At 43.3% G+C, this 22,957-nt stretch overlaps 1 protein-coding gene across 1 annotated transcript in view; it reads right to left on the bottom strand.

Moving 5' to 3' along the window:
* Positions 1-14,913, bottom strand: part of NUP42 (nucleoporin 42) — a 52,809-nt gene extending 37,896 nt beyond the window's left edge. The window contains exons 1-2 of the mRNA XM_030201807.1: positions 14,731-14,913; positions 10,868-11,096 (exon numbers count right to left, since the gene is read on the bottom strand). Coding sequence (XP_030057667.1) covers positions 10,868-11,096; positions 14,731-14,827 — 326 coding nt within the window. The 5' untranslated portion in view covers positions 14,828-14,913. The remainder of the gene's footprint in view (positions 1-10,867; positions 11,097-14,730) is intronic.
* Positions 14,914-22,957: the final 8,044 nt, after the last annotated feature.

The raw sequence follows: 22,957 nt of genomic DNA, 5'->3' as shown, positions 1-22,957 counted from the left end.
CTAATGCCCCAATAATCAGTTTCCACATGCTGTTCTGAACAGCGCTGTAAAATTAGTGCCGGAACAGAGCAGGGAAACAACGCCCCAAATGATCAAAACTAATAGCAAGCACATGCTATTAGTTTTGATCATCAGGGGTACTTTTGCGGTAGGATTGTGCCCGGGAATATGTTGGAGCTGGTTGGGGGGGCTACAACTAGGGTCCCACTCGACCACAAGTTTTTTATTTTTTTTGGAGGGGGGACTGCAAGTCCACTGGTCCTCCAGCCCCCATGTCAGTCCACTAGATTCCCAGGACTAACGGTAGCAGCCCAGGCTGCCTGACTTGGGGGGGGGGGGGGGGGAGGGGAGGAGGAGAGGAGCCTTAACCCTAACGCCAGCTCCAAGCTGGTGTAGGGTTAAGGTGATATTCTTCCCTTATGATCAGAGCGCACAGTACTCTGATCATATGGGCACAATACCACAGAGCTCATTTAACTATCATTTAAAATGAGTTCTGTGGTATTCCCTGGACCGCTCGTTTGCCACACCGGACCCCTCTGATCATTCTGCGCTGGTAAACGCGGGCGCTAGTCCAGCTCTAGTGGCCTTCTGCGCCCACATTTACCTTTGATTCTTGGGGCATAAATATATATAAGAATAGACGGGGGTAATTTAAAACTTTTCCACTGCTTATTTATAGTTTTTCACTGGGAGTACAATGAAGAAGGAAAGATTAACAAAAGCAAAAGGAGTGGGAAAGTCCTTCCACATAATCGAACAAACAGCAAACAGGGTGGAGGAATGTCCCAATGAAAGAACAGAAGTCAGATATCTTCCACTAAATTTATTCTCCTTAAAAAAAGTCACATGAGTCATTCCTCCATCCTGTTTGCTGTTTGAAGGAAAGATTAATCCAGGGGTTCTCAACCCAGCCCTCACGATACACCTAGCCAGTCAGGGTTTCAGGATACCCACAAATATGCACAAGATAGATCTGTGTAGAATGGAAGTAGTGCATGCAAATATCTCTCATGCATATTCATTGTGGTTATCCTGAAAACCCGACTAGCTAGGTGTTTCCTGAGGACTAGGGCAAGAATCCGATTTAGTCTAATGTACTCTGGCATGGCTGTCTGCTGCAAACACAGGACACAAACTGGTTGAACACAGCAAAATAGCCCAAAATAGAAAAATAGCACCTACATAAGTACATAAGTATTGCTATACTGGGAAGGACCATAGGTCCATCAAGCCCAGCATCCTGTTTCCAACAGTGGCCAATCCAGGTCACAAATACCTGGCAAGATCCCAAAAATGTACAAAACATTATATACTGCTTATCCCAGAAGTAGTGGATTTTCCCCAAGTCCATTTAATAATGGTCTATGGACTTTTCCTTTAGGAAGCCATCCAAACCTTTTTTTAAACTCCGCTAAGTAAACCGCCTTTACCACAGTCTCTGGCAACGAATTCCAGAGTTTAATTACACGTTGAGTGAAGAAACATTTTCTCCGATTCGTTTTAAATTTACTACATTGTAGCTTCATCGCATGCCCCCTAGTCCTAGTATTTTTGGAAAGCGTAAACAGACGCTTCACATCTACCCGTTCAACTCCACTCATTATTTTATAGACCTCTATTGTATCTCCCCTCAGCTGCCTTTTCTCCAAGCTGAAGAGCCCTAGCCGCTTTAGCCTTTCCTCATAGGGAAGTCGTCCCATCCCCTTTATCATTTTCGTCGCCCTTCTCTGCACCTTTTCTAATTCCACTATATCTTTTTTGAGATGTGGCAACTAGAAATGAACACAATATTCGAGGTGCGGTTGCACCATGGAGCGATACAAAGGCATAACATCCTCATTTTTGTTTTCCATTCCTAATAATACCTAACATTCTACTTGCTTTCTTAGCCTCAGCAGCACACTGAGCAGAAGGTTTCAACGTATCATCAACGACGACACCTAGATCCCTTTTCTTTGTCGGTCACTCCTAACGTGGAACCTTGCATGACGTAGCTATAATTCGGGTTCCTCTTTCCCACATGCATCACTTTGCACTTGCTCACATTAAACGTCATCTGCATTTTGACGCCCAGTCTCGTAAGGTCCTCTTGTAATTTTTCACAATCCTCCTGCGATTTAACAACTTTGAATAACTTTGTGTCATCAGCAAATTTAATTACCTCACTAGTTACTCCCATCTCTAGGTTACATATAAATATGTTAAAAAGCAGCGGTCTCAGCACAGACTCCTGGGGAACCCCACTAACTACCCTTCTCCATCGAGAATATTGACCATTTAACCCTACTCTCTGTTTTCTATCTTTCAACCAGTTTTTAATCCACAATAGAACACTACCTCCTATCCCATGACTCTCCAATTTCCTCTGAAGTCTTTCATGAGGTACTTTGTCAAACGCCTTCTGAAAATCCAGATACACAATATCAACTGGCTTACCTTTATCCACATGTTTGTTCACCCCTTCAAACAAATGCAGTAGATTGGTGAGACAAGATTTCCCTTCACTAAATCCATGTTGACTGTCTCATTAATCAATGCTTTTGAATATGCTCTGTAATTTTGTTCTTTATAATAGTCTCTACCATTTTGCCCGGCACAGACGTCAGACTCGCCAATCTGTAATTTCTTGGATTTCCTCTGGAACCGTTTTAAAAAATCAGCATTACATTGGCCACCCTCCAATCTTCCAGTACCACGATCGATTTTAAGGATAAATTACATATTACTAATAACTCTGCAAGTTCATTTTTCAGTTCTCTCAGTACTCTGGGATGAATACCATCCGGTCCAGGAGGAGATTTGCTACTCTTCAGTTTGTAGAACTGCCCCATTACATCCTGCAGGTTTACAAAGAATTCATTAAATTTCTCCGACTCGTCAGCTTTGAATACCATCTCTGGCACTGGTATCCCATCCAAATCTTCCTCGGTGAATATCGAAGCAAAGAATTCATTTAATCTCTCCGCTACAGCTTTGTCTTCCCTGATCGCCCCTTTTACTCCTCGGTCATCTAGCAGTCCAACCGATTCTTTTGCTGGCTTCCCTGCTTTTAATATACCTAAAAAAATTTTTACTATGTGTTCTTGCCTCCAATACAATCTTTTCTCGAAGTCCCTCTTAGCCTTCCTTATCAGCGCTCTGCACGACATTCCTTATGCGGTTTCTTATTATTTTCAGTCGGTTCCTTCTTCCATTTTCTGAAGAATTTTCTTTTAGCTCTAATAGCTTCCTTCACCTCACTTTTTAACCACGCCGGCTGTCGTTTGGTCTTCCGTCCTCCTTTTTTAATACGCGGAATATATTTGGCTTGGGCTTCCAAGATGGTGTTTTTGAACAGCATCCACGCCTGATGTAAATTTATGACCCTCGCAGTCGCTCCTCTAAGTTTTTTTTTTTACCGTTCTTCTCATTTTATCATAGTCTCCTTTTTTAAAATTAAATGCTAACGTATTTGATTTCCTATGTATACTTACTTCAAAGCTAACATCAAATCCGATCATATTATGATCACTGTTATCAAGCGGCCCCAGCACCATTACTTCCTGCACCAGATCATGCGCTCTACTAAGGACTAGGTCTAGAATTTTCCTTCTCTCGTCGGCTCCCATACCAGCTGCTCCATAAAGCTGTCCTTGATTTCATCAAGGAATTTTACCTCCCTAGCGTTCCCCGATGTTATTTACCCAGTCAATATCAGGGTAATTGAAAATCACCCATTATTATTGTGTTGCCCAGTTTGTTTGCGTCCCTAATTTCCTTTAACATTTCTGCATCTGTCTGTTCATCCTGGCCAGGCGGACGGTAGTACACTCCTATCACTATCCTTTTCATCTTTACACATGGAATTTCAATCCACAGTGATTCCAAGAAGTATTTTGTTTCCTGCAGAAATTTTCAATCTATTTGATTCAAGGCTCTCGTTATTATACAATGCTACCCCTCCACCAATTCGATCCACCCTATCACTACGATATAATTTGTACCCCAGTATGACAGTGTCTCACTGGTTATCCTCCTTCCATTTTCACTGCAACAGGATAAAAAAAAATAGGCACCAGCGCAACTCCGTTTGGGGGAGCGGCCGCTCTCCTGGCGCCCCATCTAGCTGCGCCACTGATACTAACCACATCCTATCGCAACAAGTTCTAGCACTTAACTATTTGTTGAGTGAAAAAATATCTCCTCTTATTCATTTTAAAAGTAGCGCCATGCATCTTTGAGTGTCCCCTAGCCCATAGGAGGCAGCTCTTCAACATCCCCCCCCCCCCCCCCAATATTGAGCATACACTGTGTCCCCATTAAATCTTATCAGTCATTTGGATGTCCAGGAATGGGTAATTTTCATTGGGTTTAGCACCCCAATCCTTTTGAAAAGATGGCTCCTATGCCCTAGCCTTTTACTTTTTGAAAGAGTAAAAAATTGATTTACGTTAACCCATTCTATACCACTCAGTATTTTATAGACCTCTATCATATTCCCCCTCAGCAGTCTTTTTTTTGAGCTGAAGAGTCCTAACCTCTTAAGCCTTTCCTCATATGAGAGGAGTTCCAGCCCCTTAATCATTCTGGTCGCCCTTTTCTAATTCTATGCCTTTTTTTTTTTTTTTAAAGATACAGCGACCAGAATTGCATACAATACTCACAGTGTGGTCACACCATGGAGTAATACAGAGGCATTATAATATTTTTGTCCTTTTTTCTACACCTTTCCTAATAATTCCTAACATCCTGTTTGCTTTTTTGGTCACCGCCACACATTGGTCATAAGATTTCAGTGTACTGTCCATGACTGACACCTAGATCTTTTTCTTGGGTGCTGACACCTAGGATGGAACCTAGCATCAGCTAACTATGATATGGATTATTCTTCCCAATGTGCAACACTTTGCACTTGTCCACATTAAATCTCATCTGCCATTTGAATGTTGAGTCTTCCAACTTCCTAAGGTTTTCCTGCAATTTCACAAGCCACATGCATTTTAACAACTTTAAACTAGTTGTTTGTAGACACAAAACTTTGAATAATTTTGAGTCTACAAATTTAATCGCCTCACTCGTTGTTCCCATTTCTACACCATTAATAAATATGTTAAATAGCACCAGTTCCAGTACGGATCCCAATGGCACTCCACTATTCACCCTCCTCCACTGAAGGAAATGGCCATTCTACTACTACTTATCACTCCTATAGCGCTACAAGGCATACGCAGCGTTGTACACCATACATGAAAAGACAGTCCCTGTTCAAAGAGCTCACAATCTAAATAGGACAGACAGAACAACTAAGAGGTAAGGGAATTAAAGAGGTGGGGATAAAAGGGTACAGGGCAAGTGAGTAGTGGTTAGGAGTCAAAAGCAGTGTTAAAGAGGTGGGCTTTTAGCCTGGATTTGAAAACGGCCAACCCTACTCTCTGTTTTCTATCCATCAACCAATTCCTAATCCACACCAAAGCATTGCCTCCTATCCCATGGGTTTTTAATTTTCTCAGGAGCCTTTCATGAGGGACTTTGTCAAACACTTTCTGAAAAATCTAGCCACTCTTAAAAATGTGTTTGGATTTTATTAGACCCCCAAAATGGCATTTTGGTAAATGTCACGCACTCATGGACTGACAACCTTTCAGAAAGGGGGTCTAGATCTGCAACTATTGCAGTTAGAGACCTCAAATTTGGGGAAACTTCGTTTAACACCTGACTCGCGCAACAGATAAAATTTGAACAAAATTGGAGAACATGATGGTGGGAACTTTTTTTAATTTTAGACCACTTGGCATGGAATGACCTCCCTGGTAATGTTATGTTGATGGAAAAACAGAAGGTAGGATTAAGGAGCAAATTTGGGATCACTTTCACCTAGAGCCCGATACTAAATACTTTGTAATTCTTGGGTGGAGTTTGGATGTCAGCGTCCTCTCACTTGTGTCTTTTTTTTTTTTTTTGGGGGGGGGGGGGTGGAGTGGAGATATGTCTGTTGAGTGGCTCTACTTGCCTGAGAGTGGGACTATAAGAAACAAAGCCCTTCTCTGCTTTATGCTTAGTTGATGTACCGATATGCCTCGATCTGAGTTATTTTGATCTGTTTAACTTAAGTTCTTGTTATTGTTCTGTAAAATTAATACACAAAATTTAAACATAATTTATACCCTGGTAACACAGTGTCCCATTGCTTGTCCTCTTTCCATCAGGTCTCCGAGATACCCATTATATCTACATCTTCATTTAGAGCTATAAACTAACTCTCCTACCATATTTTTTAGGCTTCTAGCATTTGTATACAGATACTTCAAAGCATGTTTTTTTCCTTGCATCTACAAGCAGCTTAGAAGTTGACAGGGATAATTTGCAACCTTTGCTCTTTTCCACCCTTAAACACACCTGGCTTTGTTTCAGTTTTGTTTAAACTTCTCTATTGCTAAATGTCCTGTTATAATATCCTTCAACAATACCCAGGGGTGTGCTGGTAAATTTTTAACAACAGGCTCTTTCTCCGGACGTAGCCAGCTCTGCAGTTGGAAGGGCCAGGGGTGGCCGGGGGGAGCAACACTTGCCTCTTTCTCCTCCCTCCCTTCATGCGGGCACGCTAGGCATACCTTTGCTGGCAGCCAATAAATGGACTGCCACCACTCCCAACGTCTTGCTCTGAGCAGCATGCTGGAACTTCTCACACATGCTCAAGAAGTCCCAGCCTGCTGCTCAGAGCTGGAAACAAGGAGCGGGGAGCAGCAGCAGTCTATTTACTTGGCTGGCAGGGCTCAGCATCCCCACCAGCAAAGTAAAAGAGAATTCAGCAGGGGGCCCACATTTTGGGAGCCAGTTGTTAAAGTAGCCATGGAGGGCCCTACTTTAACAACCGGCTCCCAAAAGTCTTAAAAACTTAACAACCGGCTCTTGCGAGCCCGTGACAGCCTGCTCCAGCACACCACTGACAATACCTCACTCTGAACCATAAGCTCCTGAGCGACTGTCGGCTCCCCCCCCCCCCCCTCTTAATTTAAAAGCTGCTCTCTCTCTCTCCTTTTTAAATATCAGTGCCAGCAGCCTGGTTCCATCGCGGTTAAGGTGAAATCCATCCTTTCGGAGTCGGCTCCCCCCTTCCCCAGAATGCTGCCCACTTCCTAACAAATTTTAATCCCTCCCTCCCCGCACCTTTGTCTCATCCACGCATTGAGACTTCAGAGCTCTGCCTGCCTCTTGGGTCCTTGTGTGTGGAATGAAGAGCACTTCAGAAAATGCCACTCTGGAGGTTTCTATCTAAGAGCCTAAATTTGGCTTTCAGAACATCTCTCCCAGATTTTCTTATGTCATTGCTACCCACATGTACCAAGACAGCTGGCTTCTCCACTTAGGTATTCATCACAGATGGTATATCAAAAATAACACCAAAACAGTCTGCCTCTATCTACAATTTTTTAATGCAGTATGTATGTATATTTACCCCAAGTGGCATGTGTCTTGGCATCAGTGAGTGCACATATATGCAGAGCTGTGTACGCTCTGGCTGCAGGTATGAACCAGATTGAGGTGGCGATTTTGGCATTTGGTTTAGTTCTACACACTGTGCATTTATGAGCAGTGCCCTGTTGATTTCTTATGAAGAAATTCAGCAGTTGTACCAGATACCACACACAACAGTGTAGTCTCCAGAGTGTTTGTTGTGAGCCTTAAGGCAGGTGGCTGTTCCTGCTGAAATACGGCCCTGTGTTGGGTCTTATTCTGGTGCTTCAATAAAAGAATCGTTCCGCTGTACTCCTGGTTTGGAAGTCATATCATCCTCTACTCTGGTTTTTCTTTGATCCCCGTAGAGGTAGTTTCCTGTCTCTCCTTTGGACATTGTTTGTCCTACCAGGCCACAACACTGGCCTTGAGCCCACACGAATGGCAGCAGACTAGCAGCCCGGAGTGACAGGGGAAGGGCCCAGGCAGCTCCAGTAAGCACAGACATTTAATGCCTTTTAGGTACGGAGACTAATAGCCAGCAAGGAACTTATATTACTCAACTACAAAGAAAAAGAGATCAGCAGCTTCATGATCACAATGGAATTGAGATGGCTACATTAAATATGACTACTTTCTTACAAAGAGTTGAACAGGTAGCTTCGGCTAAGCAGATTGCTATTTTTGCTTCAGCCTCAGACAAAGACTGGTGGTTGAAAGTATTCTTTAGGAATTGGGATAAATTATTTTTGAACTTTAAGATCCATGCATTTCCAGATGTTTCTAGACACACACAAAAGTAGAGAGATTTTTTTTTTCTTATGTGGCTAAGGAGTACTCCAGTTGGGAGCAGTCTTTTTCCCTAAATTTCCATGTAAATGTATAATCTTCATTCTGTGAAAAATATATTCTTTGAGTCTGTTCACTTAAATAAGGTTATTACATTTGATATACTTTCTCTCGGAACGTGTCCATCAAAACGGTTAATGATTCCAGGTCCAGCCCAAAATAAAAATAAAGATAAAAATAAGAGACTTTTCCTTCTAACAGTAAAGGATATAAGGTTTGAGTACAATGACCTGGAGTGGAGTAGCAGCTTGGGAACCAAAGAAACCAGGATTCAAATCCCATTTGCATTCCTTGTGGCCTTGGGCAAGTCACTTAACCCTTCGTTGCCCAAGTATGTTAACCCTCTGCAGACAGGGAAACACCTTGTGTGCACGTGCTAAGCACATTCCTCCTCCCATAGAGTTGAATAACACGATTTAATCGTGCATAAAGTTCGATGAACTTCACATTGCACAGTCCACTGACCATATAAACATGTCTAGCCACACCCTTGTATTAGCCAAGACCCCTCTAGTCAAAATGTAAAAATAAGAATAAGCCGTGGCTTATATGTGTGAAAGTACGGTACCTACTGTACTTCATCTTGAACTACCACTGAAAAGACGAACTAGAAATAAATAAAATACAAGTGATCACAACTCCCTTCTCCTACCCTCCAAGACCATCAATACTACCATCACAACATCCACTGTTTCAGCCAACTCAGGGTTTATCTGAACTACCAGGTCCCACCACGTTAACTTACAATCAACAAAATTGTTGTTTTTCAACATCTGGACGATACAGAAAACTCCAAGATAGGCACACCATACCAAAATCCAGCACCTATGTGATTGTTGGAAAATTACGCTTATTGCAACTGAAATTTTAACTGGCTACCATTTGTGAATTAAAGACTTATTTTTGCACACAAGGATGAAAACATGAGCTGGCAATTCTTGTAGGGTATATGACCATAAATCAATAAATATTCAGTAACCATATACTGATTCTTAAGTGCATTATCATTTCACCTATAGTGTTTTTTGTTCATATTAGAAGTGTGTATTGATAAGGCAGCACAAATCCTGAGCTCCAGGTTACACGGGTGCCTAAAAATTTGAAAATTAAAAACAAATTTAAAAAAATGTAAAACAAAAAGTACCAAAATATGGGGCCCTTTCACCAAGTTGCGCGAGTGCTAGCACGTACTTACTGAAACTTCAAATAGCTTATCGTGGATGCGCTCAGGCATCCTGCAGCAAGTTCCAAATTGGTGTGCACTAAGAAGAATTTTACAATTTTTGTTGGAAGGGGTGTGTCTCGGGATGGAGAGTGGGCGTTCTGTGGCAACATTAGCACATAGCCATTAATGCAAAAATTGGAAAGTCGGCCCTTTTATTACTGCAGTAAATGTGGCTTTAGTGCATGGGAAAACCTTACATAAGGGTGCGGTAAGGCCACTTTTTACTGGAGCTTAGTAAAAATGATTTCTTAAACAGCAAAATAAAGAAAAAAATTTCAAACAAAAGCAACAAAGAAAAAATACATAAGAAAAAAAAGAAAAGAAAATTTTTAGGTGTCATGAAATATTTAGTGTTTTTCCATCCCAAATTTCCAACCATTCCTCATTTCCTGGAAAGAAAATATTTTAACAGAGCAAATGGGAAATATGGTTGCACACTTTCCCATTTGCTCTGTGAAAATATTTTCTTTCCAGGATTACTTCTTTTTTATGCACTCTTTAGATTCACAAAAAAATAAGCACTTTCTAGTAGCAGGCTTTTCTAATACCTGGCCCAAACTGTTGATATCAAATAGGAAGGGTATATTTTCATACTTACGAAAGTGGACTTTATTGGAAAAATCCATAAAACTTAAGACAAAACCTGTGTGACACAGTAAATGTTTTGCAGACATATGATTACAATTTGCCAACCATAACCCTGGATTCCTCTCCTTTCTGTATTTAGAAAATACTGAATGGGTCAATATTCAGCCAGAGGCCATCAGCATTTTTTTTTTTTTTTGCCTGGATATTAAGTGCCGGGCAACGTCTGGGCACCAGCATTGAATATCAAGTTGTATGCAGCCGGATAAAATACTTAAACGTTTAAGTGCAATATTCAGCACTTAACCACATAAGATGAACCACAAAGACAGGCATGTGTTTTCTGTGGTCCTATTTACATGGTCACTCTGGGAACCTTTTACTAAGGTGCGTTAACGGATTTTAATGTGCGGTAACCTCTAAGAAGCCCATAGGAATAAAATGGGCATCTTAGCATTTAGTGCACGCTAATAGTTAAGGAGTCCTTTATGTGGTTAAATGTTAATATAGGCACATAACTGCAGAAGTGCTGACTCTGTCCTTGGACGCCCACAAAATAGCCAGTTTTATAGTGCTGATATTCAGCAGCACTAACCAAGTGCCACTGAATATCAATGGACAGCCCCACACAAACAATTTAACCAGACAGGAGCCATTTCTGGTGGGGTAAATCACTTTGAATATCAACTCCTAAATTTATTGTACTACATGTTTTCACTAAGTGCTCAACCCCCCCCCCCCCCCCCCCCCAAAAAAAAACCCCACACTTACATAAGTTTCTGATCATCATCTTTATGGCTATCATTGACATCTTGGGAAGAATTTAAAGCAGAGAATCTATTCTGAGAAAAGCCGAGCCCACCGTCCTGTGCTCCAGACCTAGAATATGATCCAAAGGACGGCCGTCTACTCTCTCTGTTGTTGCCCCACGATGTTGACTTCTGTATTGGGAACTGTATGACCCTCTGAGGCTGGCCACCCCAGCCTCCTCTGCCACCACCTTATAGTTGAGAGAGAAAAATGTGAAAAAAAGGTCTGATGTTAGAGGGATCAGTTTCTCTTACGTACTTAGGGGCCCTTTTACTAAGACGTGAGAAAAAGTGGCCTGCGGCAGTGCGAGCGCAACTTTTGGGCACGCAGCGGGCCAGTTTTTGCCGTGTCCTGGAAAAAGGGCCTTTTTTTTAAAGGGGTCGGAAAATGGATGTGCGGCAAAAATCAAAAACAGCGCACGTCCATTTTTGGCCTGAGACCTTACTACCACCCACTGACTAAGTGGTAAGGTCTCACGCGTTACCCGGCATGCAGCGTATGTCCACTGCCGTTTACCGGAAGATGTACAGAAAGACCAAACTAAAATCACAAATGTAAAAAAGCCAAATTCATTTATTAAGACCCTACACGGTCCGTGTTTCGGCCAAAGAGGCCTTCTTCAGGGGTCTATGGATTGGCATAGATATTCTTCCAAAGGTTCACTCAAATTAAGACAAATCTGCTAATGCTGTCCAAACGATGCATGAAACACTATCCGTTTACCACCACTGAATATATGTACTACTGGCAACTGTGCTGGCATATGTTTTAAAGTTCAGTCTAAACAAAAAACCAGCACCACGGGCCTTTAAAAATGGACTTTAGTTTGTACTTCGTTCCCTCTCTTTTGTTATATTAAAGTTAAGTGTACAATGATATCTTATAGAACTTTTTTTTTTGGGGGGTGGGGGCATTATTTAGAAGGGGAAAAAAGTGTTCACTCCAGAAACTTACTCTTTGGAACAATATATCTCTCTAAGGTTTGAGCTGGGATAGTAGTGTTTGAAAACCGGTGTAGAAACATTTCTTCTTATAGTCTTGCATATGGGGAAGACTTGTAGTTGTGAGCTCTACTGGTTGAACTGTGGGGGTCTATGCTTGTGCAGTCATTTGGGGCCTACAGAGATCATCTTGTGCTTTTCATTTCTACTACTACTTATTTCTATAGCGCTACTAGATGTACGCAGCGTTGTACACTTGAACATGAAGAGACAGTCCCAGCTCGACACCGCTTACAATCTAATTAGAACAGACAAACAAGAGATAAGGGAATATTAAAGTGAGGATGACAAAATAAGGGTTCTGAACAAGTGAATAAGGGTTAGGAGTTAAAAGCAGCATCAAAAAGGTGGGCTTTTAGCTTAGATTTGAAGACGACCAGAGATGGAGCTTGACGTACCGGCTCAGGAAGTCAATTCCAGGTATATGGTGCACAAGATAAAAGGAACGGAGTCTGGAGTTAGCGGTGGAGGAGAATGGGTGGGAATAGGATCAGAGGAACAGGTAGTTAGTTTTGAGGAGGAATGAAGATGTGTAGTTTCCTCTTCAGTGATTTCAGAAAAGGAAGAAAAGGAGGCAAGGGTTGGAGGATTGAGAGAATGGACTAAGGGAAGGAGAGGTGGAGGTGACCTGGTTGAGAATTCAAGTTTAATCTTGTGAACCTTATCATGAAAGTACTCAGCCAGAGCCTGGGGAGAAAGTGAAGGGGGAGTTGGAGGTGAAGGCACTTTGAGGAGAGAGTTCAGTGTGGCAAAGAGATGTCGAGGGTTTGAGCCAAGAGAATTTGTCAACTGGATGTAATAGCCCTGTTTAGCAAGTAAAAGAGCAGACTGGAAGGAGGTCAGCAAGAATTTGAAATGTATGAAGTCGGCACGGGATTTCAGCCAAAGGCGTTCGGCAGAGCGGGCACAGGAACGTTGGTAGCGGATTCTAGAGGTCAGCCAAGGCTGGGGTTTGGTACGTTTTACAGAATGGGGAATGAGAGGAGCGAGAGTATCCACAGCAGAAGAGAGAATAGTATTATAGGAAGAGACAGCCTCATTGACAGACTTGGATAACATAGTGGTAGAGAAGAGATTTGAAACACTGGAGGACAGAGTAGAAGGGTCAGTAGCCTGAAGATTCCAAAATTGATTGGTTAAGATTGGACGGGACTGGGGAGGAGGGTGTTTAAATGTGAAAGTTATCAGATGATGGTCAGAGAGGGAAACAGTTGAGGCACAGAAACTGGAGAGTGAGAAGTTTGAGAAGAGGATAAGATCAAGACAGTGGCCATTCTGGTGAGTGGGGGCAGTGGAGCACAGTTGAAGATTGAAAGAGGATGTTAAAGCAAGAAACTGAGAAGCATAAGAATCAGAGGGTTCATTAGAATGTTAAAATCCTCAAGAATGAGGGCAGGAGATGAAGGTTCAAGAAAGAAGGAAAGCCAGGCATCAAAGTCAGTGAGAAAGGAAGAAAGGGACTTATCAGGGAGTTGATAAATGACTGCTACTCGGAGAGGCAGAGGAGCAAATAGAAGGATGGAGTGGACTTCGAAGGAAAAAAAGAGTGAGACTGAGGTGGAAGAAGAGGTTGAAATCAGTAGCCCGACACCACCTCCGCGGCCAACCAGGTAAGGAGTATGGGAGAAAAGATAACCTCCATGGCATAGGGCCGCGACTGAAGCAGAGTCTTCAGGGTAAAGCCAAGTTTCAGTTAGGGCAAGCAGATGGAGAGTACGAGAGATAAAGAAGTCATGGATGTAGGAAAGCTTGTTACAGACAGAGCGGGCATTCCACAGAGCAAAAGAGAAAGGCTGGGAAGAAGGGGGGAGGAGAGGAACAGAAATTAGATTTGAAATATCACGTGTGACCTGCACAAATAGGATGAGAGCTGATGTGGAGGACCAGGATTGGGATTAATGTCCCCAGCAGTGAGCAGGAGAAGGAGCAAGAGAGTATGTAGAAGAGTAGGAGACGTATGACATGGCGATAAAGGCATTTCACTAATTACTGCATCCTGATATTGAAGATTGTGCTTCTCCTCTTCTTATATCTACAACTAAAATTGTAAGCTTTCTTGATAGGATAATATATGCAAAATATATTTAAACAGTTTAATCCAACAGAAATATATTTATTTTCTTGGTTCACCCTTACCCAAACTCGGGGAAAAGAATCTCAATATGATCCTGCATTTTGATCAGTCCTGTATCAATTTGCTCAGTTTGCTCCTCAGATTTCCAGGATACTTCTGCTGTGGTAGCAAACTGCAGAGACCTGCAACTGCCTGAGTGGGCTTGAATGTTCCCGACTGCCCTGATCTTAAGTGGCCGAATTGGGGGTGGGATGTCTGTCTCACTACGATAATACTACGCCTTTCACTAAGCACAGAAGACATAGCGAACAAAACAAAACCGAAATACTTACCAAATCATCAAAATATTCAGCACCTAGGTAAACAGTTGGCAGAGAAGAAAGGAGAATTTAATCCTCCCGATCTTATACTATCCACTGAGATCCGGCTTTTAGCCGGTCTCGATTCGGCATCCAGAAACGACTTTCCAATAACAAAATTCACAAGCCTACTACCAGCCCAGTGAAGGAGATTAATTCAAAAATAGCGTTAACAGGTACTGCCTGCATGTTTCCTTTGACTCAAAGACCCTTTCTCCCACCCCAAGCTCCACTCCCTGACGGGTATCAGGAAAATAAGCCGAATACAAGATGCACTTTCCCACTCATCAAGAGTGCAAATAAGTCGCTAAAGCAGCTGACGCCGCAAAATAAGACCTCAATTGAACAAACTCAAACCAAATCTCCCCTAAAAGTACTGCACAAACTCACCCAGCGGCGGGTGATGGCGGCCTCCCCGCGGGTGCTCATTCCAGCAGCGATCCCCATACCGGCACCGGCCCTGCAGGAAGAACTGACACACCGGCATCTCCTTCCCACGCCAACGCCGTCTATACTTGCAGCCAGGTAACCAACGCGCAAGGCAAGCCCGAACGCAAACTCCTTCTGACCCGGAAGTACACACCACCAGCCATTTTGAATGTAGGCCACCCCCAGGAGAGCAAGTGACATCAAACTGTTGAAAGCAGTTAGGTCAGTTTCAGTTTCCTCTTCCCCGCGCAGCCGTCATCGCCTTACTCTCAAAACAAAACTGGCAAACCTATGAGCTGCTGCATTCTCGTTGTCGCTATTTATTGTTGGTAGCATTTGTATTTAATCTCACTTATATTTTCAAACATACCGACTTGTGCAGTAAACGGATGTACACAGAACTATAATAACGGAATAACTTTTCATAGGTAGAACAGTAATTTGTTATAAATCATAATCAGTGTGTCATTTGGAGAGGCTGGTTCAGTAGAGACACTAGTACGTTACATTCATGCAGAGATTTTTTTTTTCTCCTGGTAAAAGGCCACTAAAACAGACATCATGCTATGAGAATCAGGTGCTCAACATTCAGAATTTCTATTTATTTATGACATTTATATCCCACATTTAAACATGAATTAGGTTGAAATCCGAGAGCATTTTAAATCTTTTTATTTTCCTGTGCTAACATCAAAAGAAAAAGATGGGAACGTGCTTCTTTTGTTTTGTGGATTGCAGAGGTATATTATAAAAATGCACTTGATATTTTTATTACTATTATTTAAAAGACAGATATGGAATAATGAGGGCAGAGCTACCTTCATGCAGAAGTCCAGAGTCAGTCTAAATATGCCAACATTGTCCAGTTCAGCACACTATTAGCCACCAAGTTCATAAAGTTATGTTCAGTGGAAAATAAATCTGTTGGCTCAGGCTGCCTGCTATGTGAATAGCAGCAGTAGAAAAAGTGGGAAAATGATGGTAGACTCCAGAGATGAGATGGACAGCCTGAATACATTAGAGAAATGCTTTTGATAAAAAAATACTCAACTCGGCACCAGGCTTCCCAAGGCAGATTTCAACAACAGTTAAGATGAACCCTCAGGAAACAGGATATCCTCACTGAAAAATGAGAATAAACTATACAGTTTATAATTGCTGTTTCTATCAGCTACAATCATTTTTGAAGATGTTGTAGTGATATTCAATTGTTATTTCTTTTCTCGTCCACCTTTTAAGGCATTGACTATCCAAATTTAACAGCTTTAGACTTGTTACAGATGGACCAACAATAAAGCAGACAACATGGATGCAGCAGCTCACAAGTTTACTTGCTTTGTTTTGAATTAATGGCAAAGACGGCTGCGCGGGGGGGTGGGGGGAAGAGAGTGAAAACAATGATTAACCATATTGGCTTCCTTGCTTACAGTGGACTAGATGGCTCACTTCCATTCCTGTCTATTAAACCTCCTTGGTTGGATAAAGCAGGAGACAAAGTGACATCAGAACGTTGAGGGCAATTAGGTTAATCTCTGCTTGCCTTTCCCCGCACAGCCATCATCGCCGTACACTAAAAACAAAGCAAGCAAACCTATGAGCTGCTGCAGCCACCTTATCATTCATTATTATTGGTAGCAATTTTATTTAATCTCACTTATATTTTCAAACATGCCGGCTTGTGCAGTACACAGATGTACACAGAGGCAGTATAATAATAGAATAATTTTTCATAGGTAGAGTAGTATTTTGTTATAAATCATAATTGGTGTGTCATTTGGAGGGGCTGGTTTAGGTTATAGGGACACCCTAGCACGTTATATTCCCGAAGATATTTTTTTTTCTCCTGGTAAAGGTCCACTAAAACAGACATCATGTTATAAGAATCAGGTGCTCAAAATTCAGAGTTTCTATTTATTTATGACATTTATATCCCACATTAAACATGAATTAGGAGCATTTAAAATCTGTTTCGTTTTTAATTCCCTGTGCCTAGATCAAATGAAAAAGATGGCATGTTGGAACTTGCTCCTTTTGTTTTGTGGATTGCACTTTGTATTTTTTCACTACTATTATTTAAAAGACAGACATTAAATAATGAAGACAGAGCTACCTTCATGCAGAAGTCCACTGTCAGTCTAAATGTGCCAACATTGTTTTATTTATTTGTTACATTTGTAGGCTCAATGTGGCTTACAATATGTAATATAACATTTTAATTGACAGTGTAGGGTATAAGCAAAGATGGAACATACAGATAGGTAAGAGAGTAAGAGAAGTTAGAAAATAAGGTAACTAATTTAAAGAAAGTTGCATATGAGGTCAGAGAGATGGTTAACATATAGATAGGTAAGACAGTAAGAGAAGTTAGAAAGTAAGTGACTAATTTAAGTAAAAGTGCAGATGAGGCGAATGAGTGAGACTAACAAGTTAGTAACTTCTTCCATTAAAGGCCTGGTTGAAGAGCCAAGCTTTAACCTGCTTCCTGAAGTAGAGATAGTCTTTTGTTAAATGGAGCCTTTAAGGCAGTGCATTCCAGAGTGTAGGGGCTGCTCCAGAGAAGGCTCACTTGCGGGCCACATCATGTAATGGCTTTTAGAGAGGGTGTGGTTATTAATAGTCCTTGACAGGTCCTTAGTGTCCTTGGAGGTGTGTAGAGGATCATCCTATTCTTCAGGTACTCAGGACCATTTCCTTTAAGAGCCTTGAAGATCAGACATACAGTTTTAAATTAAACCCTGTATTGTACTGGTAGCCAGTGAAGTTTTTGCAACAATGGTGTGATGTGATCATGATGCTTGCAACCTTCTATGAGTCTGGCTGCTGCATTCTGAATCAACTGAAGCCGGTGCAGGCCCTTTGTAGTCAGACCATTTTATAGTGCATTGCAGCAGTGACGATCCTAGGTCAGCTGCCACCCGGGGCAGATCGCCGATGCGCACCCCCCCCCCCGGCGCATCAACCCCCCCCCCCCAGGTGCATTCTTGGCTACTGGGAGCAGCCGCGCGGCTCTCAGCTCCGCTGGCCCCCTGCTCCCTCTGCCCCGGAACAGGAAGTAACCTGTTCCGGGGCACAGGGAGCAGGGAACCAGCGGAGCCGACAGGCGCGTGGCTGCTCTTTGCACCCCTCCAGCGGCAAGCACCCGGAGCGAACCACCCACACCACCCCACCCTTGGTATGCCGCTGTATTGCAGTAATACAGTCCTGATGTTATCATGGCATGCACAACTGGGATAAGATTTACCTTCTCGATGGAAGAAGAGAGACAGTGTAGCTGTCGCAAATAGTAGAAGCAGCTCTTGAAGGTAGCTTGGATTTGGGGAATCAGAGTAAGTGTTTAATCTAACTGTATTCAAAGGTTCCTGACTCGTGATTTGAGGGGGAGATTGTACTTCCCAAAAAGGGTATTTGATGTCAGGTATGTATCCATTTATGTTAGGGACCCAGAGAAGCTTGGTTTTACTGGGGGTTCAGGCAAAGTTTGTTGTGTTTAGCCCATTCTTGTATTGATGTTAGATAGGTAATCAGTTAATTCAGGGCTGTAGGGTAAGTCAGGTTCAATGGGTATGAGTAGTTACACATCATCTGCATAGATGTAGAACTGAGTATCCATTGACCGAATAAACTTAGCTAGTGACTTGAGGTAGATATTGAACAGAATAGGTGACAGTATCGATCCATGTGGTACCCCACAGGTCAGTGCCCATGGTGGCAATGAGATGCTGCCAAACATTATGGACTGTTGCCTGTCTGATAGATAGGATCTGAACAAGGCAAGTACTGTTCCATTGATACCTGTTTCTGGCAGTTGTGTTAGCATGATATCATGATCCACAGTGTCAAAAGCTGCTGAGAAATCTAGCAGTACTAACCCCGAAGCGAATCTCCTGTCGCAGTTTCTTTGAAGATCATCTAGTAGGGATACGAGGACCATTTCTGTTCCATAATCAGGTCTGAATCCAGATTGACATGGATCTAGTCAGTTTCTCTCTTCTAGATAATCATTAAGTTGAACACAGACTGTTTGTTCTATAACTTTCCATAGAAATGGGATGTTGGATAACAACAACAACCATTTCTAAAGCGCTACTAGGGTTACGCAGTGCTGTACAATTCAAACATAGAAGGACAGTCCCTGCTCAAAGAGCTTACAATCTAAAAGACAAGAGAACAAACTAAAGACAAGTGAACAATCTAGAGGACGAGTGAACAGTTAATCTGATAGGGTGGATAGATTGGGGTATTTTATATTTCTCGAGCGGTTAGGCGCCGAAGGCAGCATTGAAGAAGTGAGTTTTAAGCAGAGATTTGAAGATGGGTAGGGAGGGGGCATGGCGTATGGGAAAAGGAAGATTATTCCAGGCATAGGGTGAGGCAAGGCAGAATGAGCGGAGCCTAGAGTTGGCAGTAGTGGAGAAGGGTACTGAGAGAAGGGCTTTGTCCTGTGAGCGGAGGTTACGGGCGGGAACATAGGGGGAGATGAGGGTGGAGAGGTAGTGAGGAGCCGCAGACTGAGTGCATTTGTAGGTAAGGAGGAGGAGCTTGAATTGTATGCGATATCTGATCGGAAGCCAATGAAGTGATTTAAGGAGAGGGGTGATATGAGTATATCGGTTTTGGCGGAATATAAGACATGCAGCAGCGTTCTGAACGGATTGAAGGGGGGATAGATGGCCAAGTGGGAGGCCGGTGAGGAGTAAGTTGCAGTAATCGAGGCGAGAGGTAATGAGAGCATGGACGAGAGTTCTGGTGGTATGCTCAGAGAGGAAAGGGCGAATTTTGCTGATATTGAGGAGGAAGAAGCGACAGGTCTTGGCAGTCTGTTGGATATGCGCAGAGAAGGAGAGGGAGGAGTCGAAGGTGACTCCGAGGTTGCGGACAGATGGAACGGGGAGGATGAGGGTGTTATCAACAGAGATGGAGAAGTGGGTTTAGGAGGAAAGACAAGGAGCTCGGTCTTGGACATGTTCAGCTTCAGGTGGCGGTTGGACATCCATGCCGCAATGTCGGATAAACAGGCCGATACCTTGGCCTCAGTCTCCGCAGTGATGTCAGGTGTGGAGAGGTATAGCTGGGTGTCATCAGCATAAAGATGATACTGAAAACCATAAGACAAGATCAGCGAGCCCAGGGAAGAGGTGTAGATTGAGAAGAGAAGGGGTCCAAGGACAGATCCCTGGGGAACTCCAACAGATAGTGGGATGGGAGTGGAGGAAGATCCATGGGAGTGTACCCTGAAGGTGCGGTGGGAGAGATAAGAGGAGAACCAGGAGAGGACAGGGCCTTGGAACCCAAAAGAGGACAGCATGGCAAGAAGTAAATCATGATTGACAGTGTCAAACGCGGCGGAAAGATCGAGGAGGATGAGGATGGAGTAGTGACCTCTGGATTTGGCCAGGAGCAGGTCATTGCAAACTTTAGAGAGTGCCGTTTCAGTCGAGTGCAGAGGGCGAAAACCGGATTGAAGTGGATCGAGGATGGCGTGAGAGGAGAGAAAATCAAGGCAGCAGCTATGAACGGCGCGCTCAAGTATTTTGGAAAGGAAGGGTAAAAGAGAAATGGGGCGGTAGTGGGAGGGGCAGGTAGGGTCAAGTGAAGGTTTTTTGAGGAGAGGTGTGTTAACGGCGTGCTTGAAGGTGTCAGGGACAGTTGCAGTGGAGAGAGAGAGGTTGAGGATGCGACAGATGGCGGGGGTGAGAGTATGGGAGATGGTGTTGAGTAGGTTGGTGGGGATGGGATCAGAGGAACAGGTGGTGCATTTCGAGGAGGAAAGAAGGTGGGAAGTTTCATCCTCGGTGATCTCAGGGAAGGAGGAGAAAGAGACCTGGGTAAGTTGGATGAGGGAGGTGGTGGCTTGGTCGTGAACTCAAGGTTGATCTTTTGCACTTTGTCGCGGAAATAGTCGGCCAGTGATTGAGGAGAGAGAGAAGGGGGAGTAGGAGCGGGGGCACTTTTAGGAGGGAGTTAAGGGTGGTGAAGAGACGACGAGGGTTGGAGCTGAGAGAATTGGTCAATTGGGTGTAATAGTCCTGTTTTGCACGGAATAGGGAGGAGTGGAGGGAGGATAGCATGAATTTGTAGTGGAGGAAGTCTGAAAGGGTACGAGATTTCCTCCAGAGGCGCTCAGCGGATCGGGTGCAGGAGTGAAGGTAACGGATGCAAGGAGTCAGCCAGGGCTGGGGATTGGTGCGTTTTGTGGGACGGGAGATTGATGGTGCGAGGGTATCCAATGCAGAGGAGAGAGCGGTATTGTAAGCGGAGACCACTTTGTCGACAGTTGCGGAGGACGTGATGGAGGGGAGGAGATTAGAGATAGTAGATGATAAGGTGGAGGGGTCAATAGCCTGGAGGTTCCTGGAGGTGGTGGTTAAAGTTGGACGGGGTGAAGGGGGGGGGGGTGAAGAAGTGTGAATGTGATCAGGTGATGGTCGGAGAGAGGAAGAGCTGAGACGTGGAAATTGGAGGGTGAGCCGGAGGAGGAGAGGACGAGGTCAAGACAATGGCCGTCACGGTGAGTAGGGGTGGTGGAGCACAGCTGGAGGTTGAAGGAGGATGTTAGGGTGAGGAACTTAGAAGCATGGGGGTCGGATAGGTCATCAGCATGGACGTTAAAGTCTCCGAGAATGAGGGACGGAGATGAGGGGTCAAGAAAGACAGAGAGCCAAGCATCAAAGTCAGTAAGGAAGGAAGGGAAGGATTTATCAGGGGGGCGGTAAATGACTGCCACTCTGAGTGGTAATGGGTAGAATAGCCGGATGGAATGGGCTTCAAAGGATGAGAAGCAGTGAGACTGCGGAAGGTGGAGGGGTTGGAAACTACAGGAGGGTGAGAGTAGTAGCCCAACGCCTCCGCCGCGGCCAACTGGGCGGGGCGTGTGGGAGAAGAGATAGCCTCCATGGCAGAGGGCTGCAGCTGAGGCAGAGTCTTCCAGGGAGATCCAGGTTTCGGTTAGGGCGAGCAGTTGAAGGGAGCGAGAGATAAAGAGATCGTGGGTGAGAGGCAGTTTGTTGCAGACTGAGTGGGCATTCCACAAAGTGCATGAGAAGGGGAAGGAGGGGAATAGAGATGAGATTGGATACTGGCTGGTAACTTTCAAGTTCAGTTCCTTCAAAGAAAAATTGGCTTAAACTTCCAATAAGTAATCATCTTCACCAAACAAGTAAATTAGCCATTGCGATCCAAATTAGGAGTGAGGAGGACACAAATCTGCAACAAATCCAGCTCCCTTGACAAAGCCCTGGCAAAACAGGAACCTGTCAGGGGCTGGAAAATATTCACATTATGCAGATATGTGATTGTCCTTCAGTGAACGCCATAAATAGCACAATTTTATTTGTAACATTGTGAATGATACTGTAAAGCAAAGAGAAAAAAAAAAGTTCAAAACAGTTTCAATGTGTTACGCACACAATTTGAACCACTGCACTTTGGACATTTAAAACATAGGAGGTCGGGGGGTGGGGGGGGTGGGGGGGGGGGGTTCTGTCAGTGATTACGAATGCTAAAGTATGTCTAGATGATGGGCAACAATACAGGACACAAGCACAGTGACATTATGAGACTTTTCCCCTCACTTGAAGTGCAGTTTATACTTAATCACGCAACGGCTACTTTACTTGTTTGGTAACATTGTTCAGTTCAACACACTATTAGCCACCAAGTTCATACAAAGTTAATTATGTTCAGTGGAAAATAAATCTGTTGGCTCAGGCTGACTGCTATGTAACTATTTCATAATTGTTTCATTATTGCTACCAGGTATTACATATTTTGGGCATTTGCTTTAAACTTTGTTTTAATTTGTTTATATAGATCTTTTTAAATACAAAGGTGATTGAATAATTAGATATAAACTGTTTTGTTTGCTTTGGGCCCTACTGATCTGTACATCTGCTGTCTGGAATTTTGGAATATGGAAATAAGAAAATAAAAATTAAATTTTGGATGTACACTGTAGCAGTTGTTGTTTACTTTTGTAATGTGATGGATGCCTTTGCTTGTGTGTGCATGTGATAATCTTTGAATAACTGCCTATAGTTATGGCTATGATTTCTGAACATGTGGCATCATTAAAGGACAAACTTTTAAGTGCCCAGTTAAGTCTAAATCAAAATAAGCTGTTCTGTAGCTGGGCCCAAGTATTTACCATATTGAAAATGCAACCATACCATGCTCCTTTTATTATTGACCA

This window comes from Microcaecilia unicolor, chromosome 1 (genome assembly GCF_901765095.1).
Source record: "Microcaecilia unicolor chromosome 1, aMicUni1.1, whole genome shotgun sequence".
NCBI lineage: Eukaryota > Metazoa > Chordata > Amphibia > Gymnophiona > Siphonopidae > Microcaecilia > Microcaecilia unicolor.
This window is presented reverse-complemented; position numbering and strand designations above follow the sequence as displayed.